Consider the following 27,776-nt stretch of genomic DNA (forward strand, 5'->3'; position numbering starts at 1 on the left):
GAAATGAAAACAGGAGAAAAAGATATCCTTGAAGTATGGAGTAATTACTTTGAAAAACTGCTAAATGAAACAAGCAGTGATGACAGCACAGTGATAAAAAAACACTGACCAGGCATGCAGTCAGGAATACATATCTATACTTGAAGTAGAAAAAGTCATCAAAGGCTTGAAATGTGGAAAGGCAGCAGGAGTAGATGATATTCGACCAGAAATGCTGAAGTATGGTGGTATAAGAGTCTTACAGTGGCTACACTGCATAGTTCAGAAAGCCTCTACAGAGGGACGAATTCCCGATGATTGGTGTAGAGCTCTCATAGTACCCATATAGAAAAAGGGAAATAAAACTGAATGTGAGAATTACAGAGGTATTTCCCTACTGAGTGTTCCTGGTAAGATCTATGCAAGTATACTTGAGAAACGGTTGAGAAGAATTGTGGAAGAAAAGCTTGGTGAAGAACAAGCTGGATTCAGGCCAAATAGAGGCTGTCAGGATCAGATCTTCACTTTACGACAAATAGTCGAGAAAGCATGGGAATATAACAAAGATCTGTATTTAAGTTTTGTCGATTTGGAAAAGGCATATGACAAGGTGCCAAGAGAGAAGCTATTCAATACGCTGCAGTTATATGGTGTCAATGGGGCATTATGTGAAGCAATACTTAGTCTTTATTTGAGTTGTGAGTCAGCAGTTAGAATTGAAGGAAGTACAGGAAGATGGTTTAATGTTAAATCTGGTGTGAGACAAGGATGTACATTATCCCCTCTGTTATTCATTATCTATATGGATCACATTATGAAGGAATGTGGTATTAAACCTGATATCAAAATTGGAGATGTTAATGTCAGCTCTTTGCTTTATGCGGATGATGTTATACTTCTAAATAAATCCGCTACAAGTCTGCAAGATTCTCTGACTAAATTGAATAGCTGTTGTAATAGATATGGTATGAAGGTCAGCAATAAAAAGACAAAGACAATGAAAATAGGCAGAATCATTGAAAATGTCAACTGTGTTGTGAATGGAGAACCTGTGGAACAAGTAAAACATTTCAGCTACTTAGGCACAATTTTTACTGAAGATGGTAAACTAAATATAGAAATAGACAACAGAATCAGCAAAGCTGGTATCGTGGGAAGTCAATTGAATAAATTCATATGGAATAAGAAAGAAATTAGTCGGAACACTAAATTAGCTGTATACAAGACTGTGTTGAAACCAATTTTAACTTATGGATCTGAGAGCTGGGTCAGAAGTAAAACACTTGACCAAAGACTAGAGACCGCAGATATGAGAGTCCTGAGAAAGATTAGAGGCGTGAACAGATGGCATCAATGGCAATATCATATTAAAAATGAGGATATTAGGAAAGAACTTGACATTGTCAGCATCCAGGAATGCGTTAGCAGAGCTAATCTCAGATGGTATGGTCACTTAAATAGAATGGGAGAGGAAAGATTAGCAAAACAAGTGTTCTCTGCCAGGTTGGCAGGAAAACGACCCAGAGGAAGACCAAGATATAGGTGGATTGATACGGTACAAAGTGCCTTAGACGATAGAAATATAAGATCTGATAATGTTGGAGTCTTGACAAGTAACAGACTGATTTGGAGGAAAATTGTAGATAGGAAGTTAGTAATGATGTAATTTTTTCATGTAGTACTGTCATATCCTGTACACCCCTTGAGGGTACATGGCAGGAATTTGATGATGATGATGATCAAAATTGGAGATGTTAATGTCAGTTCTTTGCTTTATGCAGAAGATGTTATACTTCTAAATAAATCCACTACAAGTTTGCAAGATTCCCTGACTAAATTGAATAACTGTTGTAATAGATATGGTTTGAAAGTCAGCAATAAATGAGAGTCCTGAGAAAGATTAGAGGCATGAACAGATGGCATCAATGGCAATATCATATTAAAAACGAGGATATTACAAAGAACTTGACATTGTCAGCATCCACAAATGTGTTAGCAGAGCTAATCTCAGGTGCTATGGTCACTTAAACAGAATGGGCAAGGAAAGATTAGCAAAACAAGTTTTCTCTGCCAGGTTGGCAGCAAAACGACTCTGAGGAGGACCAAGATATAGGTGGATTGATACGGTACAAAGTGCCTTAGACGATAGAAATATAAGATTTGATAATGTTGGAGTCTTGACAAGTGACAGAGTGATTTGGAGGAAAATTTTAGATAGTCAGTTAGTAATGATGTAATTTTTTTCATGTAGTACTATCATATCCTGTACACCCCCTTGAGGGTACATGGCAGGAATTTGATGATGATGATGATGATGTCAGCAATAAAAAGACAAAGACAATGAAAACAGATATACAATCGTTGAAATTGTCAACTGTGTTGTGAATGGAGAACCTGTGGAACAAGTAAAACATTCCAGCTACTTAGGCACGATTTTTAGTGAAGATGGTAAATTAAATATGGAAATAGACAACAGAATCAACAAAGCTGGTATGGTAGGAAGTCAACTGAATAAATTTATATGGAATAAGAGAGAAATCAGTCAGTACACTAAATTAGCTGTATACAAGACAGTGTTCAAACCAGTTTTAACTTATGGATCTGAGAGCTGGATCAGAAGTAAAACATTTGTCCAAAGACTAGAGACGACAGATATGAGAGTTCTGAGAAAGGTTTGAGGTGTGAAGAGATGGCATCAATGGCAGTATCATATTAAAAACGAGGATATTAGGAAAGAACTTGACATTGTCAGCATCCAGGAATGCATTAGCAGAGCTAATCTCAGGTGGTATGGTAACTTAAGCAGAATGGGCGAGGAAAGATTAGCAAAACAAGTGTTCTCTGCCATGTTGTCAGGAAAACGACCCAGAGGAAGACCATGATATAGGTGGATTGATACGGTACAAAGTGCCTTAGACGATTGAAATGTAAGATCTGATAATGTTAGAGTCTTGACAAGTAACAGACTGATTTGGAGGAAAATTGTAGATAGGACGTTAGTAATGATGTAAATTTTTCATGTAGTACTATAATATCCTGACACCCCTTTGAGGGTACATTTCAAGTATTTGATGATGATGGTATTTAACTCTTTCATTGACTTAAAGAAGGCTTTTGAAAGAATCAGATTACAGGATGTCTTGAAAGTACTAGCATTAAGAAAGATACCACCACAAAACATCCAAATGATGAAAGATATATAAACAAAAAATGAAAGTGTAATAAGATATTATTATTATTATGATTGCCTCCATGGAGTCCAAAGACTCATTGCGGGAGACCCAATCTATCCACACAATCCATCATACCTCTTCCTGAACCCATGAAAAGACAAAACACTCACAACTAACTCTGGCAACCCATTCCACTCATTCACAACTCTCGAAGCAAACTATCTCCTCTGCATCTATCTTATAAAACCCTTTAAACAACTTAAATGTTTCTATCATATCCCCTCTTTTTCTCCTATCAACCAACTTCTACAATCCTCACACCTTCAATCTATATTCCACAGGCCACTTACCTCTGAATCCTTTCCACGCTTCCTCATCCCCAAGAAACCCAGGGAGGACCAAACTTGAGCACAGTAATCCAGTTAATCAATCCATATAAAGAGGTATAACAACTTCCTTATCTCTACTTGTTAATGTGTTCGTCTATAGCTAAGTAATCTCATGGGCTATATTGGTAATATGTGCTCTAAACTTAAAACTTCTGTCTACCACCACCACCTTTAAATCTCTAGCTTCATCTATTTCCTGTACAGTGCAATCAATGATACATGGCTTGTAATCTGTTTATTCCAAAATGCATAACTTTACATTTCTCGACATTTAACTTATATGCATTAACTTTTGCCCATACAGGCTATCGTCATGCAAGCTGTCCACATCATCTTCATTAACCATTACTCTACCTAATTTTCCATCATTAGCAAAAAACTGAATATTTCCTTTCAGGTTATTATTATTATTAATATTTGAACTCTATGGAGTCAGAGATTCTTCATAGGAGGTACACACTATTGACACTATTGTACGCAATTCTCATTCAACCGTGCCTTAAACTGATTCAGTGTGTCTACACAACACATTCAAACAATGCATTCCACTCACCAACCACTCTCCATGCAAAGAACCTACTACTCACTCCTCTGCTCACACCCTCCTTATACAGTTTCCAGCGATGACCTCTTGTTCTATTCTACCCCCCCTCTCCCATTCTATGAAAAATCTCTTCCATGTTGACTTAATAACAACCTCTGACTAGCTTATATGTCTCAATCAACTCCCTCCCCTTTTTTTCCTCCTATTCATGAAGCGCTGCAACTTACATTCCCTCAATCTGTCTTTATACTCCACATTCCAAAGACCACTGACCACTTTTTTGTGAATCTTCTTTGGACTCTTTTTCAACATATCTTCATCACCATGAAAACCAGGCGACCAAATCTGTGCACAATAATCCATATGAGGTCTGATGAAGGCCTTTTATGGATTTATCATAATCTCTCTTTTTCTGCATGTCAGAGTCCTCCACATCATTGCCATTATCCAATGTGACATCTTCACAACTTGTGCAATGTGGCCCCTGAATTTCAGGTCATTGTCCACCATTACTCCTAGATCTCTCACCTCCTCTACTTCTGTTAAAGTTTCCCCACCAAGTGTATAATTTGTATCTCATCATTGTTTACTGAATCTTAAAACTGTACACTTTCCAACATTGAACTGATAGTTCCACTTAACTGCCCATTCATGCAATCTATTCAAGTCCTCTTGTAAGTCCATAACATCTGCTTGACTCTGCATTGCTGTCCCCAGTTTTGCATCATCTGCCAACAGCTGCATGTCACTAATTAAATCCATCCCAGTATCATTAACATATAAATTACACAACAATGGCCCCAAAACTGAACCCATCAGCACACCACTAGTGACCTTTCTCTTTCGGGGTTATTTCCTATATCTTTTATGTACAAATTAAACAGCAATGGTCCCAGCACTGAATCTTGCAGCACACCACTAGTCACCTGTTGTTGCCTTGATTCTGCCTCTCCGTATACCACGTTTTGATATCTACTCTCCTATCCACTTAACCAGTGTCACATCCATCCCCATTTGTTCTAAATTGCATAGCAGAGTTCTATGTACTATTCTGTCAAATGCCTTTACAAAATCATCGTGTATCCATTTCCTTTATCCAACTCAGCTGTTACTCTTAATATTATAAAAAATTAATAAATTACCAAGACATGACTGAGCTTTCACAAAGCCTTGTTGACTCTCATACAGTATCATATTTTTATATGCTTATTCTTGAATTCTTTTTTTTACCAATTTTTCTGATACTTTTTCCACCATGCCTGAGATACTGATTGGACTATAATTTGCTATAGTCTTAGAACCTCCCTTATGCAAGGGAATTATTTTGCCTTCTTTCCACTCCCTTGGAATTCTACCAGAGCTGAGACTTAAACTAAACAGCCTAGTCAAAAGCATTACCAGTTCCCTTGCACATTCTCACAAAAACCCTAGCTGATATACCATTTAACGCCTACAGCTGTATTTGCATTGAGATTCTGCAATATCCTAAGAACTTCTCATTCATCTGCCTCTGTTCCCACATTAGTGTCTGCCACATAGGTTAAAACAGTAACCTCACTAGGATGATATTCCCTTGTAAAGTGTCACTCAGTAACTCAACTATTTTACTTGCGTCTGTCTCCTCATGACCATCATCACTCAATAAGGTTAATCATTCTTTCTCTTAATTGCCACATAACAAAAGAACTCTTTCCAATTTCCTTTGCTCTGCTCAGCTAGATTCTTCTCATAATCTGATTTGCTTTCCTTGCTATGCTGGTCACCTTTCTTGTCTGAGCCTTGTACTGTTCATTAGTTTGCTGGTCACCTTTCTCTTATATACCCTCCACAACATTTTCTTCTTCTGCTGCTCATGCTCAATTATATTACTAATCCATCTGACTCCTACCTGATTAACCCTCCATACCTTATGTATACAATATAATATTGCTTCCTCTAGATGTACCTTAAATATCTCCCATGCAATATTGAAATTCTTACCCTGCCTTGTAGTTTCACCTTATACCCCTTCTTGACAGAATATTCCTCATGTTTTACAATCTACCAAGTCAAGACCACATGGTCACTTTCACCAATCGGATGCAATGTGGTTACCTTGGTTATGGATAGCTCTTCTGATCCTGTGACCAGGTTCAATACTCTCCCAACCCTAGTCCCCTCCATCACATGCTGCCTTAAGTAATTTTCTCTCAGCAGGTGTATTAATTCTGTTTCCTTCCTGCATTGTGATCTTTCTTCCTTCCAGTCTATATCTCCATAGTTGAAGTCCCAACCATAATAATCACTCGATCTGATATAATCAGCAGTACTCCTCCCCTATCCTATCTTCCCTAAAAATACTTAACCCTTCACATTGAATTCCTGTAACTTCACATCATCTGCTGTTAGCAGGTGATGTGAAGTTACGTCTCACTAATGGCTATAACTTTTTGCAAGGAGAGACTAAAAGAAAGTTTCCTTCGAGCTGAAGTCAGAAGCGACCTATGGATAACTGTAATAATCCTCTACAGTACACCACTCTGCTAACTGAGCCATCGACGGCCACCATATCAGAACACAAATACAAAAAATCCCTATAAGGAAAGGGATCAGACAAGGTGATTCTTTAATTCAATGTTTATTTAACTGAATCGTGGGTAAAATAATAACAGAACTTAAGAAAAAGAAATTAAATGGAATAAAAAGTACAGTGGTAGAAAACACTCAACAAGATTATAGTCATATGATTTTTTGAAGTGGAGAAACTATTAAAAACCTGAAATGAGGAAAGGCAGCTGGAGTAAATGACATTTGACTAGAAGTACTCAAACATGGAGGTATAAAAATTTTACAGTGGCTACACTGTAATTCAAAGAAGGCATGGTTAGAGGGATGAATTCCAGATAATTGGAGTAGAGCACTCATAGTACCGATCTATAAAAAGGAAAACGTCATCAGTTTCCTGGTATGTGTTCAGGCTACTATGACAGCATTACTTGATTAAGTGTACATTATTATTATTCTCCTATCAACAATTTTCCTCCACATTACTCAGTTATTTGTCAGTGCCCCAATGTATATCTATTTTTTTTTTTTCTTCTAAGGCACTTCTGATTGAATCATTCCGTGTAGATCTTGATCTTCTTCTGGGCCTTTTTCCAGTCATCATGGCATCAAACATCTATTTTGCTAACCTTTCTTCTCCTATTCTGCTTAAGTGACTATATCACATTTTATTAGTTCTGCTCACACATTCTTGAATGCAAACAATGTAAAGTTCCTTTCTGATGTTTTCATTTTTAATATGTTTCTATCATTGGTGTCATGCAGGCCTATTAGTTTTCTCAGAATACTCATATTGGTCTCTAATCTTTGAAGTGTTTTATTTCTAACCCAACTCTCAGATTGATAACTTAAAACTGGTTTGAACATTGTCTTGTATACTGCTAGTGTGAAGTCATTCACTTCTGTATATATAAATTGCCTCGTCACAAATAAACTTCATATGCAAACTTTGGTTTAAAGGATTAAACAAAAATATAATTTTTTGGCATTTGTAATTTAATAATAACCAAGTGAAAAAATGTTCCATAGACTCCCCATAAAGTTCAAGTAAAAACTGTAATATATTATAACAGAAACTTATCTATTTTTTTTTTTTTTAACTGTTATGACATATGTCCAACTTTCTGAGTATTTAGATGATAAGAGTGGAAATAGAATGCATATGTATTTACTTAGTTCTAATTTTCTTAGTTCTAGCTTAAAACTGAAATACAGAACATTTATTTCTGCATAGGATCTCTCATTTACAGCATACGAGGGAGGGCTGAAAATTTCTGATAAACACCTAGAACAAAAATACAGGAAAATCTCACTTAACGCGAATTCGATATGTACAATAATCAGTTAGCACGACTGAGTATGATGATACCATTTCCCACTTTAAGCGAGTGATTAATCAGTTAACGCGAATTCGATATGTACAATAATCAGTTAGCACGACTGAGTATAATGATACCATTTCCCGCTTTAAACGAGTGATTAATCAGTTAACACGATTTTTTTTTATGTTAAGCTAAATTTTGTCACCATTCTTCAGCGAACAGTGCCACGTGTTAGTGTAGCAGCCAGTGGCACTCAGCAATTGACTCAAAGCTATTATTGCAAGCGCACATGCAAACTCTGTTCTCTTACTCACTTTTCCTTCATTATGCTTTAATTTAGATACCTATAAGGCTTTATTATATTCAACCCCTGATATGGAACTCCCTGGGTAATGAGGATGTGAGAAACTTGCTCGATTCCCATTCAGAACAGTTAAGCTAGAATGATCTCCTTCAACTAGAAGAACATTGTGCATATGAAAAAGATAAGGAGTGTGAACAAGAAGAGAATGTTATGATTTAGAAGCTAACTGCAAAAGAACTTGAGCTAGTTTTCAATCACATTGAGCATGCTAAGAAAATTTTGTTTGATGCTGATATGGAATGAAGCTTTGAAGTCTGCCAAAATAAAGTGATTGCAAATTGCATGATAAGATGAAAAAGTCGAGCACTATTCAAACATCTTTACTTAATTTTTTTGTGAAAAAGTAGCTCATTCAAATGTTTAGACATTAAATAAAAATTTAAGCAACTGATTTTTATTAACTTTGATGATTTTATCCTCTAATATAGCTTATAATTTTTTTTCTTCAAATTTACGCTAACTGATGGATGAATTATAATCATTCCTATTGGTTATTGTATTCGCTTAACGCGATTTTGCTTAGCACACATTAATTGATGGATTAATTAATTGTGCTAATGAGGGTTTCCTGTAATATTAAAGCAACTGATATAACCACAAGAACATGCTAGTAGCAAAGTTATGAAGGTTCCTTATGTTCTTAAATTATATCCTTGTATGTTCTTTCTTGTGGTTATATCAATTGCTTTAATATCATTTTTGTTCTAGATGTTTATTAGAACTTTTCAGCTCTCCCTTATATAATTACAACATTTTGAACAGCTTTATTCTTGCTGTCTTGTCCTATGTTTTTTTTCAAATCTACAAAGCTCAGCTGCATACAAAATTTCTGTTTTCTTTATTTGAAAAAAATACCCTATAATGTAGTTGTGTTTCAAATTTCAGAAAGAAGAAAAAGCCCTTGAGGTTGCACTGGATGCATTGATAAACAGAGCCCAAGATCTTAAAAATTCAGCAGCATCTTTTCTTATTAAGATCGAAAATGAATACGAAAAGAATAACTGGTATGATTATTTAAAATTACTTCTTGGTATGAGACCTAATTACTGAAACTAAATCAACAATGGAAGAATGGGAAAAATGTGTGTGAAAGTTCAGCTGTTGTGTGCAAAAGATATGAATGTCTTCAAACACGGTTATGTATGTGGTGAAAGGGTGGAAAAATATTCTTTGGATTCTGACCTTTTAAGTATGTCTGGGTAGAGAAAAGAGAAAGTACTACAACATGGCCAGATAGATTGCATATCTAATTATAAGAATAGTCTAGGTGGTAATTTATTATGTCTATACACAAATGCCAGGAGCATCAGAAAAAAAGGAGTTGAGTTCATTGCTTTATTGATTATGATAATGTTTATTCATATATAATATATGATCCTCCCCAGGGGCTCCCATCTTGGGAGTACGTGGTTAGCGGCCATGGGGTCCCGAGCTGAGTCTGACATCATTGCTTCCACTTACTTGTGTCAGGTTCCTTCTATATTCTTTCCTATATGGCCTCACTTGGGGCTGACTCTTACTTACTTTGACCCTGAGAGTATTAGAATACTCAAAGCCTGAGGGTGTCTCTCCTTTTCCCAACTTCTACTCTAGCTGGTAGAGGGCAGCAGCTCTGCTAGTACTTGCTGGAGCACTGTGGTGGAAAAGGCAACGGGAAACCACTCCACTAATATCCCTAGAAAATTTTAGTAGCAATGAATAGAACTTATAAGGGGGCAGCTACCAGCCTGGCAAACCAAGGTGGTGTCTCTTGGAACAGAGAGGAAAAGAAGGTGCACATTGGAATGGATACAATATCGGGAAATAAGGATGTTTCAAGGGCTGATGTTCCTCCCGATAAAACTTCTAAAAGTGACTTAAAACAAGCAATAAACAAACTGAAAATGAAAGCTCATCAGAGAATCAAAATTGAAACATGGAATGTGAGAACAATGAACAGATGTGGAAAATTAGAAAATATCAAACAAGAAATGGACAGAGGAAAAATTGATATCATAGGGCTCTGTGAAATCAGATGGAAAGGAATAGGTGATTTTTATAATGACAAAGTAAGAGTAATTTACTCAGGTGGAAATAAAAAGGAAAAAGGAATTACACTTGTTTTTAATAAAAGAACAGCAAAGAGCATCATTAGCATAAAATGTCTGAATGACAGGATTATGGTGGTAAAATTGAAGGCTGAACCTGTGGATAACAATAATTATTATTATTACTTACTAATATAATAACGGAATTATTAACTCACGTAAATTATTCTATATTTGTAGAATTTTCACCTGAGTATCACAGGCATCACCAGTACAGGTACAAAGGCTAATTAAACAATAACTGTTATATTCACAAAGTGCCACCTAAGTAGCTAAGGTTAAATTTCCTAAATTTATTTTTAAAAAAAAAAAATTATTTTTTTTTAATATATATAAATATATATATATGTGTGTGTGTGTACAATTACAAGTTATGAAGATTTGCTGATTTATAGAGTACTATCTCCCACAAAGGGGAAAGACGTAGACCATCAGATCTGTTTGGGTTAGGGGAGTGAAGTAATGTTTCTTTGTAAAAGCCGTTCCATTAGGAACCGACTTTTGTCTTCTTCCACTGAACTCTATGTCTGGTGTTGATGGCATGCTCTGCAAGTCCAGACTGTTCAAGTTCAAGGTACTGAATATACGACTTATGTTCTTCTAACCAGATCAGAGCAGATCTTCCTGTTTGTCCAAAATATGATAACCCACAAGAGCAGGGAATCTGGTAGGCACCTAGATAGCTGAGATGTGGGAGCTTGTCCTTTGGAGACATGAGGAATGTGGAGATTTTTCTGAAGGGTCGAAAGGCCACATAAATATTTAGTTGTTTTAACACTTTAGCTATGTGTTCACCAATGCCTTGTACATAGGGAATAGGTATACGCGTAGGTTCTTCTGTATTTGAAGAGGATGCTGGGGCACAACTACTTAAAGCTCTTTTAATGAAGGAATTCTTATAAACATTGGATATGAAGGAGGAATTAATATATTGTAATTATTTGTGTAATAGTTCTGAAGAACAAAAGGAGTGGGCTCTATGAACTAGTATTTTTATGGTACCTGCCTTTTGACTGGAATGGTGATGTGATTCAGCATGGATGTACTGGCCCATATGAGTCTCCTTCCTATAGACTGTGAATTGTAAGTTACCATCTGGTTGGTGAAGAATTAAGAGGTCTAGAAAGGCTAACTGCTTATTTATTTCTACTTCTAGGGTGAGCTGGATCCTCGGATGAAGTGCATTTATTTTTGAGAGAAACTGTTGTAATTCTTTCGAAGTGCCCTTCCATATGGCAAAAATGTCGTCCACAGGTTAGGTCTGGGTGTAATGTTGTCAAAGCTACGTTGTTCGAAGTGCTCCATGAAGTAGTTGGCAATAGCAGGAGATGTTGGATTACCCATTGGAAATATCTCCTGCTATTGCCAATGGGGAAACAGCCAATTATACCGGAGGAAAAATCAGACCACGAACTGAACAGACAAAAAAATGCAGGTGAGTTCTATAATTTCAACTCTTTAAATATACTAATAGATAAAAGCCAGCTCAGTAGATCTTGTGCAAGAACTCTTTGACAAACAGAACGAACAAATAACAAAAAAAGTCTAGCAAATATGAAGATTTGGTCAAACATAATAATTTAGCAGTGATAGAAGTGTTGCAAATGGTAGAAGACATTAAAATCAGCATTAACGCACTAAATGATAGGCAACACAATTTGATGGAAGTGACATCCGAACTCTGTCAAGAACTTCATTCTCGAAAACTACAATACAAATGTTTAAATCAGCAATAGCATAAAGAAGATCTTGTCATAAATGGTCTTCCTGAAACTGCACCTACAGAAAACCTCAGAGTTTTAAAATTAGGCCATGTAATTGATATCCCCCTACAGCTTAACAACATTCAGACCGTAAATCGAATTCCTAGGAAGAGCAAAAAACGAGGCTTGCCACGACCTGCACCAGTCATAGTTCATCTTACAAGTCCACAAGAGACAATCTCATAAAAGCAGGCAGACAGAAAAAAACCAGTTGCCAAGGACTTGAATGCATTGCATGAAAATATACCAATCTTCCTATCTGAATATTTAACACCATTCAACCAGAATCTGTTGTACCAAGCAAGAAAAGCAAAAACAGAAAAAAATTACCAATTTTTGTTGATCAGAGGTGCCAAGATATTCTCGAGGAAGTTACAAACTTCAAAGCCGATATAAATTAAAAGCTCAGAAGACAGAAAGGCTGCCACAGTGAAAAAGAAAAAAAAAGACCCCTAATTAGTTCAAAAAGAAGACCACAATGCAATAGCACTAGAATATACTGGCAATTTCACTTTGATCAGACCTTTCACTCATTCATTTGACCTCCCAAACATCAGCCTACTTCCAACACAGCCATCAAATCAATAAAAAAATATATAGGAGAGAATGACTACTATTTGGGTTTTTTTTTTTGTCAAATATATTTATTTTAAACTAAGTTATACCAACTAGTTTCACCAACTGTGGCTGTTGGCTTCATCAGGGTTAAAATTATATAAATGTAAGAACACTTAATGCTAAAAAAATGGTTTGCACTGAAACCGTAAATGGACCAAATACAATTGCATTTTTATAAAAGCAGAAGAACACGTATAGCACGTGTATGACCTAATAGTTATTATTATTATTTGACACCTCCAGAGAGCCCAAGGACTCATCGAGGACACTTGCTCTACAACTCCGTCTCCACCATTCAATCACCAACTGACTGCCACTACATCAATGCCATCTACCGCCGACCACTACTCGTATTTCCACAGACAATCACAACCATCATTGCCCACAACAGGATTCGAACCCGCAGCCTTTTGGTTGGAGAGTGGATACACTATCCACTCGGCCAACCAGGCCGGCTTATGTAGGAACTTTCTGTAATTGGCAGTAAAATTTAATTCTGGCATGTTGAAAGATCTAATGAGGGTCTTCCAGATCTCAGGCAGAATTAATCCTTGGTTTCTGTTTAGGTTTTCTTCTGAACGGAGAACTGTTGTGGCTTCTTTTATCATTCAGGAGTGGAAATCCTCCTCTAAGTAGGGCATGGAGCTTTTATCCCATTCTATAACATGGTTAGTCCTAGCATAATGTAAGGCTAACCCAGATTTGTATTTTCTGTTATTATTGATGTCTCCTATGTGTTCCTTTTTTTGGATTTCAAAACTTCTTGAAGTCTAGCCAGTATAGTTTAAGCTGCACGAGCAGGGTATGTTGTAAACTCCAGTATATTGCCAACTACAGAACATTCCTACATAATAACTAGTAGATCATACATGTGCTATATGTGTGATGTACGCGTTCTTCTGCTTTTATAAAAAATGCAATTGTATTTGGTCCATTTATGGTTTCAGTGTAAACAGTTTTTTTAGCATTTAAGTGCTCTTACATTTATATAATTTTAACCCTGATGAAGCCAACAGCCACAGTTGGCAAAACTAGTTGGTATAACTTAGTTTAAAATAAATATATTTGACCAAAAAAAACCCCAAATAGTAGTCATTCTCTCCTATAGTTCTCATGGTCAAAAATAACCGTTTTATTATCAAAAAAAAAAATATATATATATATATGTATATATATCTAACCAGTGTCATCCTCAGGTGAGCTTGTTAAAAAGCTTCGATGATGCAAGCTGAGACATTACATCTTAACCGAGATCAACAGAAAGAAGAAGAAAAAAAAATTACTTATTACATTGAAGTGCTGTAGTTACAGTGGTTAAATACATTAAAAGCAAAAATTTTAAAATATATATAACGTACTGTTATACTATAAATGCTGTTAAAAAAATGTAATCTATCCAATTGTGCAAACTATAAATTACCATCTATAGTAACTATTATTAACACATTATACAAAAAACAGAAAAATTTGTATGAAATTCACTATATAAAAAAAAAACCTAGAACAATATATTTTGTAAATGCAATATGCAATCATAACTTTAATATAAAAAAAAAATCATTGAATTAAAAAAATAATACTATTATCATATGTATGTAAATTTTGTAATTTCTATAATTTTATATTGTAATTATTATATGTATGCAAGACATAATAAAGTGATCAAAAAGAAATTATTATTATTAGACCCATCGAGGGAGGGCACTTGCTCTACAACTCTGTCTCCACCACTACAAGAATTAATGTATGCAAGACATAATAAAGTGAGCAAAAAGAAATTATTATTATTAGACTCATTGAGGGAGGGCACCTGCTCTACAACTCTGTCTCTGCCACTACAAGAATTAATTAAGAAAGAAAAAAGAAAAGACTATATGATTATAATAGGAGACTGGAATGAGGTTGTGCGAGAAGAAGAGGGTGGGAGTGTAGTAGGAAGGTACGGACTAGGTAATAGAAATGAGAGAGGGGAAATAATTATGAATACTTGGTTTAAAAAATATAAGAGAAGACTATACATATGGAAAAAACCAGGAGATACGGAAAGGTATCAAATTGATATTATAATGGATTATATTATGGTAAAGCAAAGATACAAGAATAGTGTTAAAAATGCATGCACGTATCCTGGAACTGATATTTACTCTGACCACAACCTCCTATTCATAAAAATAAATGTGAAACTAAAGAAAATAAAAAAAACTATTAAAAGGAAAAAATGGAACTTAGAGAAAGTAAAAAATATCAAGGAATTTGGAAATAGATTGAAAAAGAATTAGAGGAAATGAGTTTTGTCAAAACTGAAGATCCAAAAAAGAAATGGGAACAAGTTAAAGAGAAAATGAAGAAGATTGCAGAAGAAGAAATTGGATATGTATGAGCTAAAAGAATAAAAAAAAAAAACTTGGATAACTAATGAGATGATTTCTCTAATGGAAGAAAGAAGAAAATGGAAAAATAAAGACACCCCAGAAGGAAAACACAATATAGACCCCTGAATGATAAATTGAGAAGGTAAGCAGAAAGATGTAGAGAAGGTTGGCTTAAAAAACTGAAGAAATGGAAAATTATGAGAGAGTCGGAAGGTATGATCTTTTGTATGAAAAAGCAAGAAGCATGAGAAATGGAATTCTAGCTAAAGGCATAGAAAATAAGAATGGGAAAATCATAACTGAAGAAGATAAAATCGAAGAGGTAAAGAAGTAAAAAAATTGATGTACTTACTAAACTGAATATTTGTGTTACATTGCACCCTTCGATCGGAATAGGCCTAAGTTCGATTCTCGTCGCGACAGGAGGAATCTTTATCTCGTCGATTTCAATCGATGGTGAGTTAGCCGATCTCATACGGAGGTAGCAGGGTTTTTTCTCCAAGAAACTCGGGTTTTTCATCCCGCATACATACAAATCGGCCCTTCAGAACACGTGCAATTTACAGACAAAAATTACTAGTTGTGGTGGTGTTGGAGGTGGGCGGTAGATGGCGTTGATTGGTAGTAGAGGTAAGGTGTAGAGACAGTTGAAGATGTCCTCCCGCGATGAGTCTTCGGACTCCTTGGAGGTATCAGGAATAATAATAATAATAATAATAATATTTAAATATCTAGAAAGTGTGATTAGCAGCGATGGAAGATATAAAAGTGACATAAAAGCAAGAATAGCGATTGGAAAATATGCCTTTTACCCCCCCCCCCAACTGGCCAGGATGTATATATATGTCCAGATAAATCTGGATACAATTCTGTAACACCTATTGAATAACATCGATAAGAGGTGCAAGTTGGTCTCACTATTTCATCCACCTCAGCTGGTAGAGAGGTTAATAGAAAATGGATAGAAACCTAAAGAAAAGACTAATAAAATGTTATGTGTGGAGTGTTTCTCTCTATGCAGCTGAAACTTGGACACTGAAGAAAGAAGAAATTAAGATTTTGGAAAGCTTTGAGATGTGGATTTGGAGAAGGATGGAAAAAATCAAATGGACAGATAAAATAACTAATGAAGAGGTCTTAAAAAGAGTAGAAGAAGAAAGAAGTCTGTTAAGGAGGATAAAAAGAAGAAAGGGAAACTGAATCAGACACATTCTGAGAGGGAATGGAATCATCAGAGATGTCATTGAAGGAAAAATAGATGGAAAAAGACCAAGAGGAAGAGTAAGGAAAATAATGCTAGATGACATGCTGAATGGAGACAGGTACACAACCTTGAAAGAGAAGGCTCAGAAGAAGAGAGTGGAACGAAGATTTTTGCTACTAAGAGAAGAACCTGCTCAATTGCAGAATACTCAAGAAGAAGAATATATAATCATAATTGATTATGATTATAACTTAAGTCTAGTTAGTGTAGAAATGCAAGAAAACAATGATGATAACAGTGTCCCATGTAGCAGTGAGTTTGAGTCTATCTGGGTGAAGTGAAGACTAACAAAATTTATTATATGGTGGGGTGTTGCTACAGACCTGGCAGCTCAGTTGCAGGGGACAAAGAAATGCATTGCCAGTTTAGCCTTATGGGTACCAGATGAGTGATCATTATGGATGACTTTAATTTTCCAAACATTGATTGGATAGACAATGTTTGGAAAATTGGAAAACTTTCTCAAGCAGCATGTGCAAGAAGGAACTCGAGGTCAAAAAGTGTTGCATTTGCTCATAGCTTCAGAAGGAATCTCTGTTAAGAATATGGCTATTTTACTACCATTTGGTGACAATGATCATCTGTCCATTCTTGGGAGTATCTAATTGTATAGATGCTCTGATTAGAACAGGTTACGTGTTGAACTACAAAGCTGGAAATTATGATCAACTTAGGAGGATACTATCTTTGATCCCTTGGTATCAGTGACTGAATGGGAAAAATGTTAACAATGCATGGGAATCTTTGAAAAAGTGCTTAAATGAGGCAGTATCTGAATGTATCCCTAGTGTTTGAAGAATAAGTTAGGAGTGAAATAGGTGTGCAACCTTATTAAGCAAGAAATCCACAAGAAGAGGTTGATGTGGAAAGAATATTGTGAGAATAAGAGTAAGAGGTTTTATGAAATATATAAAGCTCAGGCCAGAAAAGTAATGATTATTATGCAGAAAGCTAAATTAGCTTATGAAAAGAAATTGACCATGCAAGCTAAAGGCAGTCCAAAAGAATTTTATCATTATGCCACAGGCAAAAGAAAAAATGAAAGTGAAAGAATAACTTTATGGAATGCAGATGGTACTCTACCGTCAGAAGCTAATGAGATTGTTCAGTTAATGAGGGCTCACTTTGCTAAGATATATCAACTAAGTGTATATAACATGGTGTACAGTGTTACTGCTACATTGGATGAAGAGTTAGAGGTTCGTGAAATTGAGGTTGAAGAGCTGTTGCAAAACCTGGATAAAAATTTATTAATAGGGACAGATGAAATAGCCTGTTTGCTAAAGGAATGTTCAGCTGAATTGACTAGGCCTTTCAATATTTGTATAACTTGAGTCTCAGCTCAGGAATGGAAGGAATGTATGATAGCTCCATTGTACAAGGGTGGTGCAAAAACTGATGTGTCTAACTACCGACCTATCAGTATCTCTGGTGTGGTACTGAATATTTTAGAGAAGTTGGTAAGAACTCGCATACAGAAATGGGTAGATAAACAAGCTATACTTTGGAAGGAACAGTATGGGTTTACTCAAGGAAAATCATGTTTTAGCAATTTTCTCATATTTGATAACAATGTTACGGCCAAGTTGGATAAGGGGAATGGATACACGATAATGTTGGATTTTTCTAAAGCATTTGATAGGATACTGCACAAAAGACTGTTGCATAAACGTTGAAATATGGGATTGGAATATAAACTCTTGACTTGGATCAGGGGGTGGTTGACAGACAGATATCAAAAAGTAGTATACAATGGGTGTGAATCTGCCAGATTTAAGGTGATCAGTTGTGTACCTCAGGGTTCAGTCCTTGGGCTGTCATCTATACATCAATGACATCAGGCAGGGTCTACATCAGATGTGCAATTGTTTGCTGATGATGCGAAGATAGGCAGGGCAATCATAGATGCTACTGATATTCAGCACTGACAAAATGAATTGAATAGGCTGGAAATTTGAGCAAATGAAAATGACTGTCAATTTAATGTTAGTAAGTGTAAAGTTATGCACTTTGGTGCAATTAGAATTCTAGCAGCATGCTACAAGAAACTGAGAGACAAGGGATCTTGGCGTATTGATGGATTGGAATTTGAAGTTCAAAGATCACATTGCAAAAGTTGCAAATACAACTCAGAAGATAATTTCGAAGTTGAAGTGAACCTTCACATGTAAAGATAAGGAAGTCATTTTGCCTCTTTATAAGGCTTTGATAGGACCACACCTGGATTATTGTGTACAGATTTGGTCTCTTGGATTCCAAGGGGATAAAGAAGCTATGGAAAGGGTGCAAAGAAGAGTTACAAAGATTATATCCAGATTATGGGATTTAGATTATGAGGACAGATTGTGAATATGTGGATTACAGACTCTGGTTAACAGGAGAAATTGGGAGTGATATTGTTATTTTTATACTTTATATATTATATTCCCTCTTTTTTTATATATATAGTATATTAACTATTTAGTCTACCGGCTGCACCTTTGTTAATAATTATACTATATACTTATGAGGTGATTTATTATATAAATCTCTTTTACTAACAATTATTTTTATTTTGACTCCGAGTGTCCCTATATGTTATTGTATTGCACAAAAGTTCACTCCAATTGGTGCAATGACTAACTCTCTCTTTCAGAATCCAACTAATCATTGACTCAAAACCAAGTACAAAATAAACACATTTAATAAAACTAAAACAATATATATACACTTCTAGCAATAATACATAACTATAACTACAGGTTATATGGATCCAAGGCCTTATTTAAAAATATAAACTTACTCTTAAGACTAAACACTTTTTCTTTCACAATCACAAAAAAATGTTCATAGTCTTTTTCTCTTTCTGTTAAGGCTCTTTTCCAGAAGTTATACAGCTCTGTACTTTATTTTCAGGATCCTTTTCATCAATCAATGTAACACACGTAAAAGTCTTCTTGACTAAATCTTGTTTCCTTTTAGTAGCAATACTCATCAGATCATGCATCCTTAATACCTATAAATCTTCTTAATCAATATATTTTCTAAACATTTACTTTCAAGCATCCTTAATACTTATAGAACTTCCTTATCAATATTTTCTCTAAGAAAAACATTCACTTTAGAATGTAAGCAACAAGTTCTTCTTTCATTCACAATACTAAATGACAGTTTTAACTTTTTCCACTTTAAAAAAACTTACAGTTTCAAGATTTCCTTTTATTCATTACTTATTCCTCCTTGAAACCTATTATTTCCACTATTCCTTTTTCGGAATACACTATAAAATTTCTTCCGACTGCCACACACAAAAAAATCAAGTTCCTTCCAACTTGAATATTTACCGGCCAGTGTTCTAAAAACTTCCGAACGCTCTCTTGTTTACAACCATTACTTGGATACGCAACGCTTTCCTTGTCAGCTGTCAATCACACATCAAATCCTCTCCGGGAGCATGCGCACTCCACAAAAGTCAGAAACTACGCGCTGCAATAAAATGGCTGACTCGCTGTATCCATTAGCGCTAAAAGAAAGTCTTTCACAAAACACAAAATTCAACAATTTTAAACCACAACAAACTTTCTTATAAGTAACACAAATATTCAGTTTAGTAAGTACATCAATTTTTTTACTTCTTTACATGTTACTTCTAATATAACATTTTCATAACGAGCACATCACAAGTGCAGACACTGCGTGTATGAAAACAAAACTAACAAGCATAATTAATACGTAAAAATATTCAGAATTTTTAATATGATTATTTTTACAATATGATAGAGGTCTATAAACTTTTGAATAGGTGTTTTTGAAATGGATATCGTTATATTAATTTTTTGTTATATGGAAGGTGGGAAGAGAACACGGAGGCAACCATGGAATTTAAATTTGTTCACAGTCAACAAAGGGGTAAGACAGGGGTCTTCAACGCATGGCCCGTTGCCATTTTGAAAAAATAACTACTTAACATTAAAATGCGATGAAATAAAAAATAATTTCAATGGAGCCCGCAGACCACTAAGCTATACTGCAGTATTTAGAATTGTGAGATGCTTTCCAGATTCACAAGGAACGCTGTGCATTTCATGCTTTACATAAAATCCTATAAAAATAAATATTAAATAGACATGCTTCTTCAGCCATCTACCAGCACCAAGCAGTACTAAGTACTAGTATTGATTCACAGGTAGATGGCCAAAGCAGTAGTTTGTTCGAGTGCGCTGTCTAGTGCCTTCCAGATGCATCTCGAAGGTTCTTGATACTTCGTTATTTTCATATAAATACAAAAGGATCTCATCCTCAGTCAGTCAGTCATGAACAGTGTGATATTCGTATATAAGCGCACGCAAGTTCGTCGTGTCAGCCATAGCCTGTTGTGGTTTTATGTTGTCAGACTTTTTTCATTAGTGTGAGACATACTCTGGATAATATCCGTTACATGGCCATTTTGATCATTTTTTGGTTTCACCTTCCATCATGATGGCATCTACAAGTAAAAAGCATAAATCAAGTGATTCTTGTCAGGTTTTTAATGAAAAGTGGACCAATTTGTACTTTTTTGTACTGATCAACGATAAGCCAGTGTGTTTAATTTGTCGTGAGTCGTGTCAGTATGAAGAATGCATTATAAAATGACACTGTGAAACAAAGCATGCATCAGATTTCAATCACCTTCAAGGGTGGCTTCATGTGGACAAAGTGAACCGTCTCCAAATTGATTTAAAATGCCAACAATGTATGTTTAAAAGGGAAGAGAGCGAAGCGTGCGTCAAAGTAAGTTATGTAATAGCTGAAAAAATTGCTAAAAAATCAAAAGCCTTCTTGAACAGCAAGTTTTGAGAAAGAGTGTCTCATCGCTGCTGGGGATATTCTGTGCCCAAATAATAAGGAAGTGTTTAAAAAACCAATTTGGTCTGGGGTGACTGTAGCACTACGTGTCGAAGTACTTGCCAATGACATTGAAGGAACTTTTTAAAAAAAAGGTCGTCTGAATTTACGTCATATTCACTTGCTTTAGTTGAGAGCACAGATGTGAAGGATATAGCACAACTGGCTATCTTTGTCTGTGGCATTGATCAACAATTCACTGTGACAGAAGAACTGCTAGCGCTTGTACCTATGAAGGGAACGAACAAAGGCACTGATATTCTTGAAGCCGCCAAGAAATCGCTCCGGTGTTTCGACCTCAGCTTAACCTGCCTCGAGGGTGTGGTAACTGATGGTATCCCTGCTATGGTGGGAAAGAACGAAGGGTTTGTTGTGCTGCTACAGAAAGAACCGAAACCAGAAGGAAAAGATTTCTTCCATTACCACTGTTTAATCCACCAGGAGAATTTCTGCACGAAAATTATTGGATTTGAGAATGTCATTAAAGTTATTGTGACTGTTGTCAACATTATTAGGGCAATAGGATTGAATCATCGTCAATTCCAAGAGTTTTTGACCGAATAGTGCGAAGCGGATCACGGCGATGTGGTTTATTATAGTAATGTGCGTTTTTTGAGCAGAGGGAAGGTTCTTAAAAGAGTCTTTGACTTAAGGAGCGAAATACAGCAGTTCATGCAAACCAAGGGGAATTCGATTGCAGAATTTAACAATCCAAAGTGGATGACAGACTTTGCCTTTGTGACCAACACCTCGTTGCATATGAATAACCTAAATATGCAGCTATAGTCCAACGATCAACTGGTGCACGCTCTTATCACATCAAAGCTTTTGTGGCCAAGCTCAAACTTTGGGAGGCACAACTCGCAAAAAAAGACAACTCTTGTTCAGCTTCTCACTGAGTCCAACAAGCCATGTTGCGAAGTGAGTTTGAAGAGAGATTTAGTGATTTTTGTAACCAACAGTCCTCTTTATATTTATTGTCAATGCTGCCAAAATACAAATGGAGCTGCTTGAACTCCAAAACAACTCTTCTTTGAGAGAAAAATTATTCAATGTGCCCTTGCTTACATTTTACAAAGACTACATTTCTGAGGATGCATTCTCTAATCTTCGCCGGCATGCTTTGAAAATGTGCACTTTGTTAGGAAGCACTTACTTATATGGGCAGTTCTTCTCCAGAATGAAGCATGTGAAGTCTAAGACAAGAACTCAGATTAAGGACCAACATCTCAAGAATACTCTGTGCATAGCGACTTCCAACATCGACAAGCTGGTCAAGGTAAAACATTGCAAGTTGCACATTGACATTGTAAAAAATGAATGTTTCCTTCATTAAATTATCTTTTTACAAGTATTGATTGTATTTACTTATCATGAACCTGACTCCTACCTTATGCTCTTAAAGCTGAGGTTGTTTATTTTTATCGGATCAAATGCACAGTGTTCCTTGTGAATCTGGAAAGCATCTTACAGTTCTAAATACCACAGTATAGCTTAGTGGCCTGTGGGCTTCATTGAAATTTTTAATGTAGCCCACACTGTCTGAAAGGTTGAAGACCTCTGGGATAAGAGCTAGGTTTTTTTCTCAGAGCAGTGAGTGAGTGAGATAGTTTGTCTTTAGGGGTAGTGAGGGCATCTAGTGTGAAGGAATTTAAGCGAAGGTATGACAGCTGGTTTGTGCGATTTATAGCCCACCTCAATGAGTTGTTGACTCCTTGGAGGTCTCAGATAATAATAATAATTATACTTGCTGTACTAATTACATTAAGAATAACAGTATGAATGCATTCCTTTGGTAGTGAGGGCATCTAGTGTGAAGGAATTTAAGTGAAGGTATGACAGCTGGTTTGTGCGATTTATAGCTCACCTCAATGAGTTGTTGACTCCTTGGAGGTCTCAGATAATAATAATAATTATACTTGCTGTACTAATTACATTAAGAATAACAGTATGAATGCATTCCTTTATCTTATAATAAATATAAAACAAAGAATTGGCCATCTTAAAATATAAATGTTTAACTGTTAACTTTGCTGAATGATTATTTTCAAAATTCACTTTGGGATGTTTCTCGAAAGCTTCATAACAATTCTTGAGTTAATGTTGGATGACTTATACTCATACGAAAATGCTGAGTTTAGATCCCCCTCATTTCTCATGCCACTATCTCCACATGTGGCCATCCCTGCAACATTTCACCTGTGCAGTTCTGTTTCTTGTCCCAATGCACTCACTTGCCAAGAAAACAACAGTTTCTCCAAATGCCTGCACCCTTCTACATTAAAATGCAGTCCATCTCTTGCATAGTCCCCTTCTATCTTCAAATATACTCCATGCATCCACATATCCCAGACCCCTTTACCTACACATTCTCACTATCATCTCATTCATTAACACCACTCTTCTCCTTCACTCGGCGTTATTATGATGGAGAAACATATTCATTATCTTTTCTCTCACACATTTCTGCCACACTATCCCTAACTTCAACTTCAAATCTCCTGCTACGTGATTCTCACTACCTCTCTCGTTTGTCATATCAACGATTACTATCATCTTCTCTTAATTTTTGCCCTTCTTCATTGCCACTCTCTATATCCACTAGGCAAACACTCCTCTGGCACTCTACTCTGCAAACCCCGAATCATTGAATCTCCATACATGACACTCCAAATAGATTCATTTATCCTTCTCTCACTGGCATTCCTGACTCTTATGACTTCCCTCTCACATTCTCCCTCCTCCCTCTCATATCGCTCTATCCTTTGCTTCCACACTCTGTCATCTTTCTGCAATTTCCTCTCTTCTACTGTCTCTTTCATTCTCTCGATTTCCTCTCTCCGATGCTGTTCTCTTACGCCTACTCTTGTTCTTCTCATGCTAGCTAACCTTTGTAACCTCCCAAGATCTTCATTCACCCTCCTCAACTCATTTTCATTCCTTCCATCTCCTTCATCAGCAGTTCTGTTTCTCTCTCCACACATTCTGCTTTCAATTTCCATTCACACACATGTACACATTCATTCCATAAGACAAATTATCTCCATCCGCTGAACTACCTAAACTAACAAGCTAAATCTATATATAGGGCTTTAACATTCTCTCCATCCTCCAAAGCACTCTCTCTGCTGCCACTGAATCCTGAGATCAAGACACTTATGCCTTCCACTGCATGCGTAACAAGCTGCAAAATCATCAACTAGGTTATGAATAACATAGTCTTTAAATGGTGGAAGGTTAGGGCTAGTACTAAAACTGGTGGCTGCCATGTTGAATATAATTGCTACACATGGCGACAATACTAAGATAGTAAAATCCTAACTAAATACCATACAATTAGACAAAAAAGAAAAAAAATAAAATAAAAAAATAAAAATTCATCAGTTTGAATAGTGCAAACTTAAAAACCAGTATTGTCATGAAATAAACACAATATCATTCCTTACTACTAATACTTATTTTTTTTAACATCTTGCATCACTCTGCATCTGTCTACATACGCTAGCATACCATCCCAACGAGTATGAAGAGAGAGAGTAATATGATTTTCTAAACAGAGCCTGTGACTCTGCATGCAATTTTAATGGCTGAAAGTGAGCAGAGACTCTAGCACACTCTCTGGGCCATTTGCACTGACTAAAATTTGTGTAGTAATTAAAGGAGCAGGCTCTCAAAAGCACAGATAGCTTAGTTCTGCTCAGTAGATTACACGCAGCCCTGATGGAAAGTGTAGTTAGTTATTCATCGTGGTTTCCTGTTAGATAACTGTTTATTTTTTTTTTAAATGATGTTTATTTTTACCTTCTTGACAACTCGAAACACTGTTGAAGATGGTAAAAAAATATCCACCTCTTTCAAATTTACATAGTGTTTACATCTGAGGAACACAGGATTTTATATATAAATAAAACCTTTTTTTTTTCTTAATGAAGTAAATTTTTTTGTACAAATTTAATGATTTTTAATGTTGCCGTATTACAGCACACTTCTTTGAATATCCACCATACACCATTGTTCTAAGTCATGATTTTATTGCTATGTTATTAAGTCACTAATCTGTTAAGCTGCAATTCAAAATTATCCAGACTTTGTTAATGAAATGGAGACTTAAGAATGCCCTGCCAATGATTTGTTGAATAACCTCTGATTCATTTCAAAGTGTCTTAGTTTCAGTCATGATAAACTTTCAGTTCATAATGAGTTAACCATTAATCATTAAACTAGCTCCTGAAAACACTTACTTTAAAGATAAGAAGGTTATTAAACTGTTTAGCTGCCTTTCTTGATACAGATAATATGAAATTAATTATTATTATTATTCAGGCCTCCATGGAGTCAAGAGACTCATTCGTGGGAGGTCCTTCTTAGGAAACACAGTCTGTCATACCACTCATTGACCGTTCTTGCTCTAACCACTCTCTCCGGCAATGCATTCCATGGTTCAACCACCCTCCACACAAAAAAAACCACTCCTCACCTTTTTGCTCACAGCTTCTTATCGTAAAAGTTCTTAAGATCAAGAAGTTATTAAGACTAAGATTAAAATGCAGTATTATTAATTAGTATTATTATGATTGCCTTTATGAAGTCAGACGACTCATTGTGGGAGACCCAAAATAACTATTATTCACACAATATTTTTTTTTATCCCACACACAAGAGGTACAAGTTTCAGCTTTGTCTCTTCTACAGGTACCTATAGCACATCTGTGAGGTATAGATGAGTGTTAAGAAAGAAGAAACTTATTGACATTCTTCTTAAAGAGCTGTAGGTTGAAGTTGTTTGGGAAACACATCATAGGGATGTTTGAGGAAGAGGAGAAGTAGCTTTCATGATTTTGGTTGTTCTGTAAAGGGATGTTAGATAGCGTCTGCTCTTGTTTTAACAGGCCTAACAGCAAGTGGGTGGGTGAATGATGTTGCCAAGTCACCGTAACTCTGATAATGGAAGTACCTGTAGAAGAGACAGAGCTGAAACATTGCATCTGCAAGATGTTGCAGTGAGTCTGTGAGGGTCATCTATTATCTTAATTGCTCTCCTCTGTGGAAAATGTGTGAAAAATATTCTAAGGATGGGAAGATTTGGGATTTATGTAGTGCTAGTAACTGGGTGGGCATAAAATAGCTTCTTGAACAGAAAAGAATGCCTAGTTTTTTTAGAAGCTGAGGAAGCTATTGATGTGATGTGTTTGTACCAAGAGAGGTTGGAGATAAAATCAATCACCTCTGTTCATAAGTGCACAATCTCCCAATCATTCACCACTATTGAAGCAAAAAAAAAACATTAGTCCTCACATGTCTATTAATCAGTTTTACTTAGGGGTGAATCATAGTTCTTTTGATACAAAAAACATTTTCTTTTGTATCAGTCTTATGCAACTCCTTTAACTTGTAAGTTCTATCATGTCCCCTTTTTTTTCCACTTGTTAACTGAACTTTGGAATCTGCACACCTTCAGTTCATATGGAGCATTCCACATACCTTGTAAACGGTGGCTATTGCGCCATTGTAATCTCTATTGTATCTATCTGTATACTTTTGTAATACTTGTTATTTATTTAACTTTGTTACTTTCTTCCTTATATTTAATTGAATATTACTTTTCTTCTATACTTCGATTTTCTTTTACTTCTATATCTCTATCCTTTATTAACCTTATTCTATCCTCACTTTATCTTTATCAATCTTTTCGTGTATACTCTATTAACTTTATTCTCTTTGCTTTGCCTTCAGTATTCTTTACTTATACCGAAGATCTCTAGAAATTTATTTTTTATTAATGACTGCGCCACTAGGTCTCCTTGTGGTATAAGAAATATCAATACTTCAAGTAAAGTTTGCTTTCTATAGTAAGGCCCTTCTCAATAATATTTCACGGTCGTGACTATCACTTAACTTCAAGTCGTAGCTATTATTAAACTCCCGGCTCACAGGATCTTGTTTAAAAAATATAAGACTATTGTTTAATTGACCATATATTTAAAACTTACTTCTGTTCGTCCAAATTGCCTACCAGTTTCGCTAGTAACTGACTAGCTTTCTCAAGGCTTGCACAGTACAAAAAATGGTAAATGCAAAAAGGTTTAAGAATACAAAGATCCATTAGTACCTGTTAGGTAGCTAAGGTAACACGTTTGCGTGACATATCTACTCAGTATCATGAACATGCGTTACATGCAAACGCCTAATATGATTATTCGCATACTGTAGCTCTGTTGAACTGAGGGAATTAATTAATAATTAATTAATTATTAACAGTCTCCTAGCAAATTTTAACAGCAGTCATCCCCTTTATAGGTTCATCTTCCACAAAAATTGCGCGATTGTTAAAGACCCATAACATCAGGGTTGTATTTAATCCAGCAAATAGCTTAAGACAGTTTCTAAGATCTCCTAAAGACAGTGTTCCATTTTATAAATATCCAGGTGTGTATAATATTCCTTGCACGTGCGGTCTTTCCTACATTGGACAGACTTCGAGAAGCCTGAAA

At 35.8% G+C, this 27,776-nt stretch overlaps 1 protein-coding gene across 1 annotated transcript in view; it reads left to right on the forward strand.

Annotated features, from left to right (window-relative positions):
* MED8 (mediator complex subunit 8) overlaps positions 1-27,776 on the forward strand; it is a 151,414-nt gene that overhangs the window by 28,047 nt on the left and 95,591 nt on the right. The window contains exon 2 of the mRNA XM_090414747.1: positions 9,201-9,319. Within this exon, the coding sequence (XP_090270873.1) occupies positions 9,201-9,319 (119 nt within the window). The remainder of the gene's footprint in view (positions 1-9,200; positions 9,320-27,776) is intronic.

Source organism: Typopeltis vanoorti, chromosome 25 (assembly GCF_054136105.1).
Source record: "Typopeltis vanoorti isolate ZY-2024b chromosome 25, IOZ_Tvanoo_1.0, whole genome shotgun sequence".
Classification (NCBI taxonomy): Eukaryota; Metazoa; Arthropoda; class Arachnida; order Uropygi; family Thelyphonidae; genus Typopeltis; species Typopeltis vanoorti.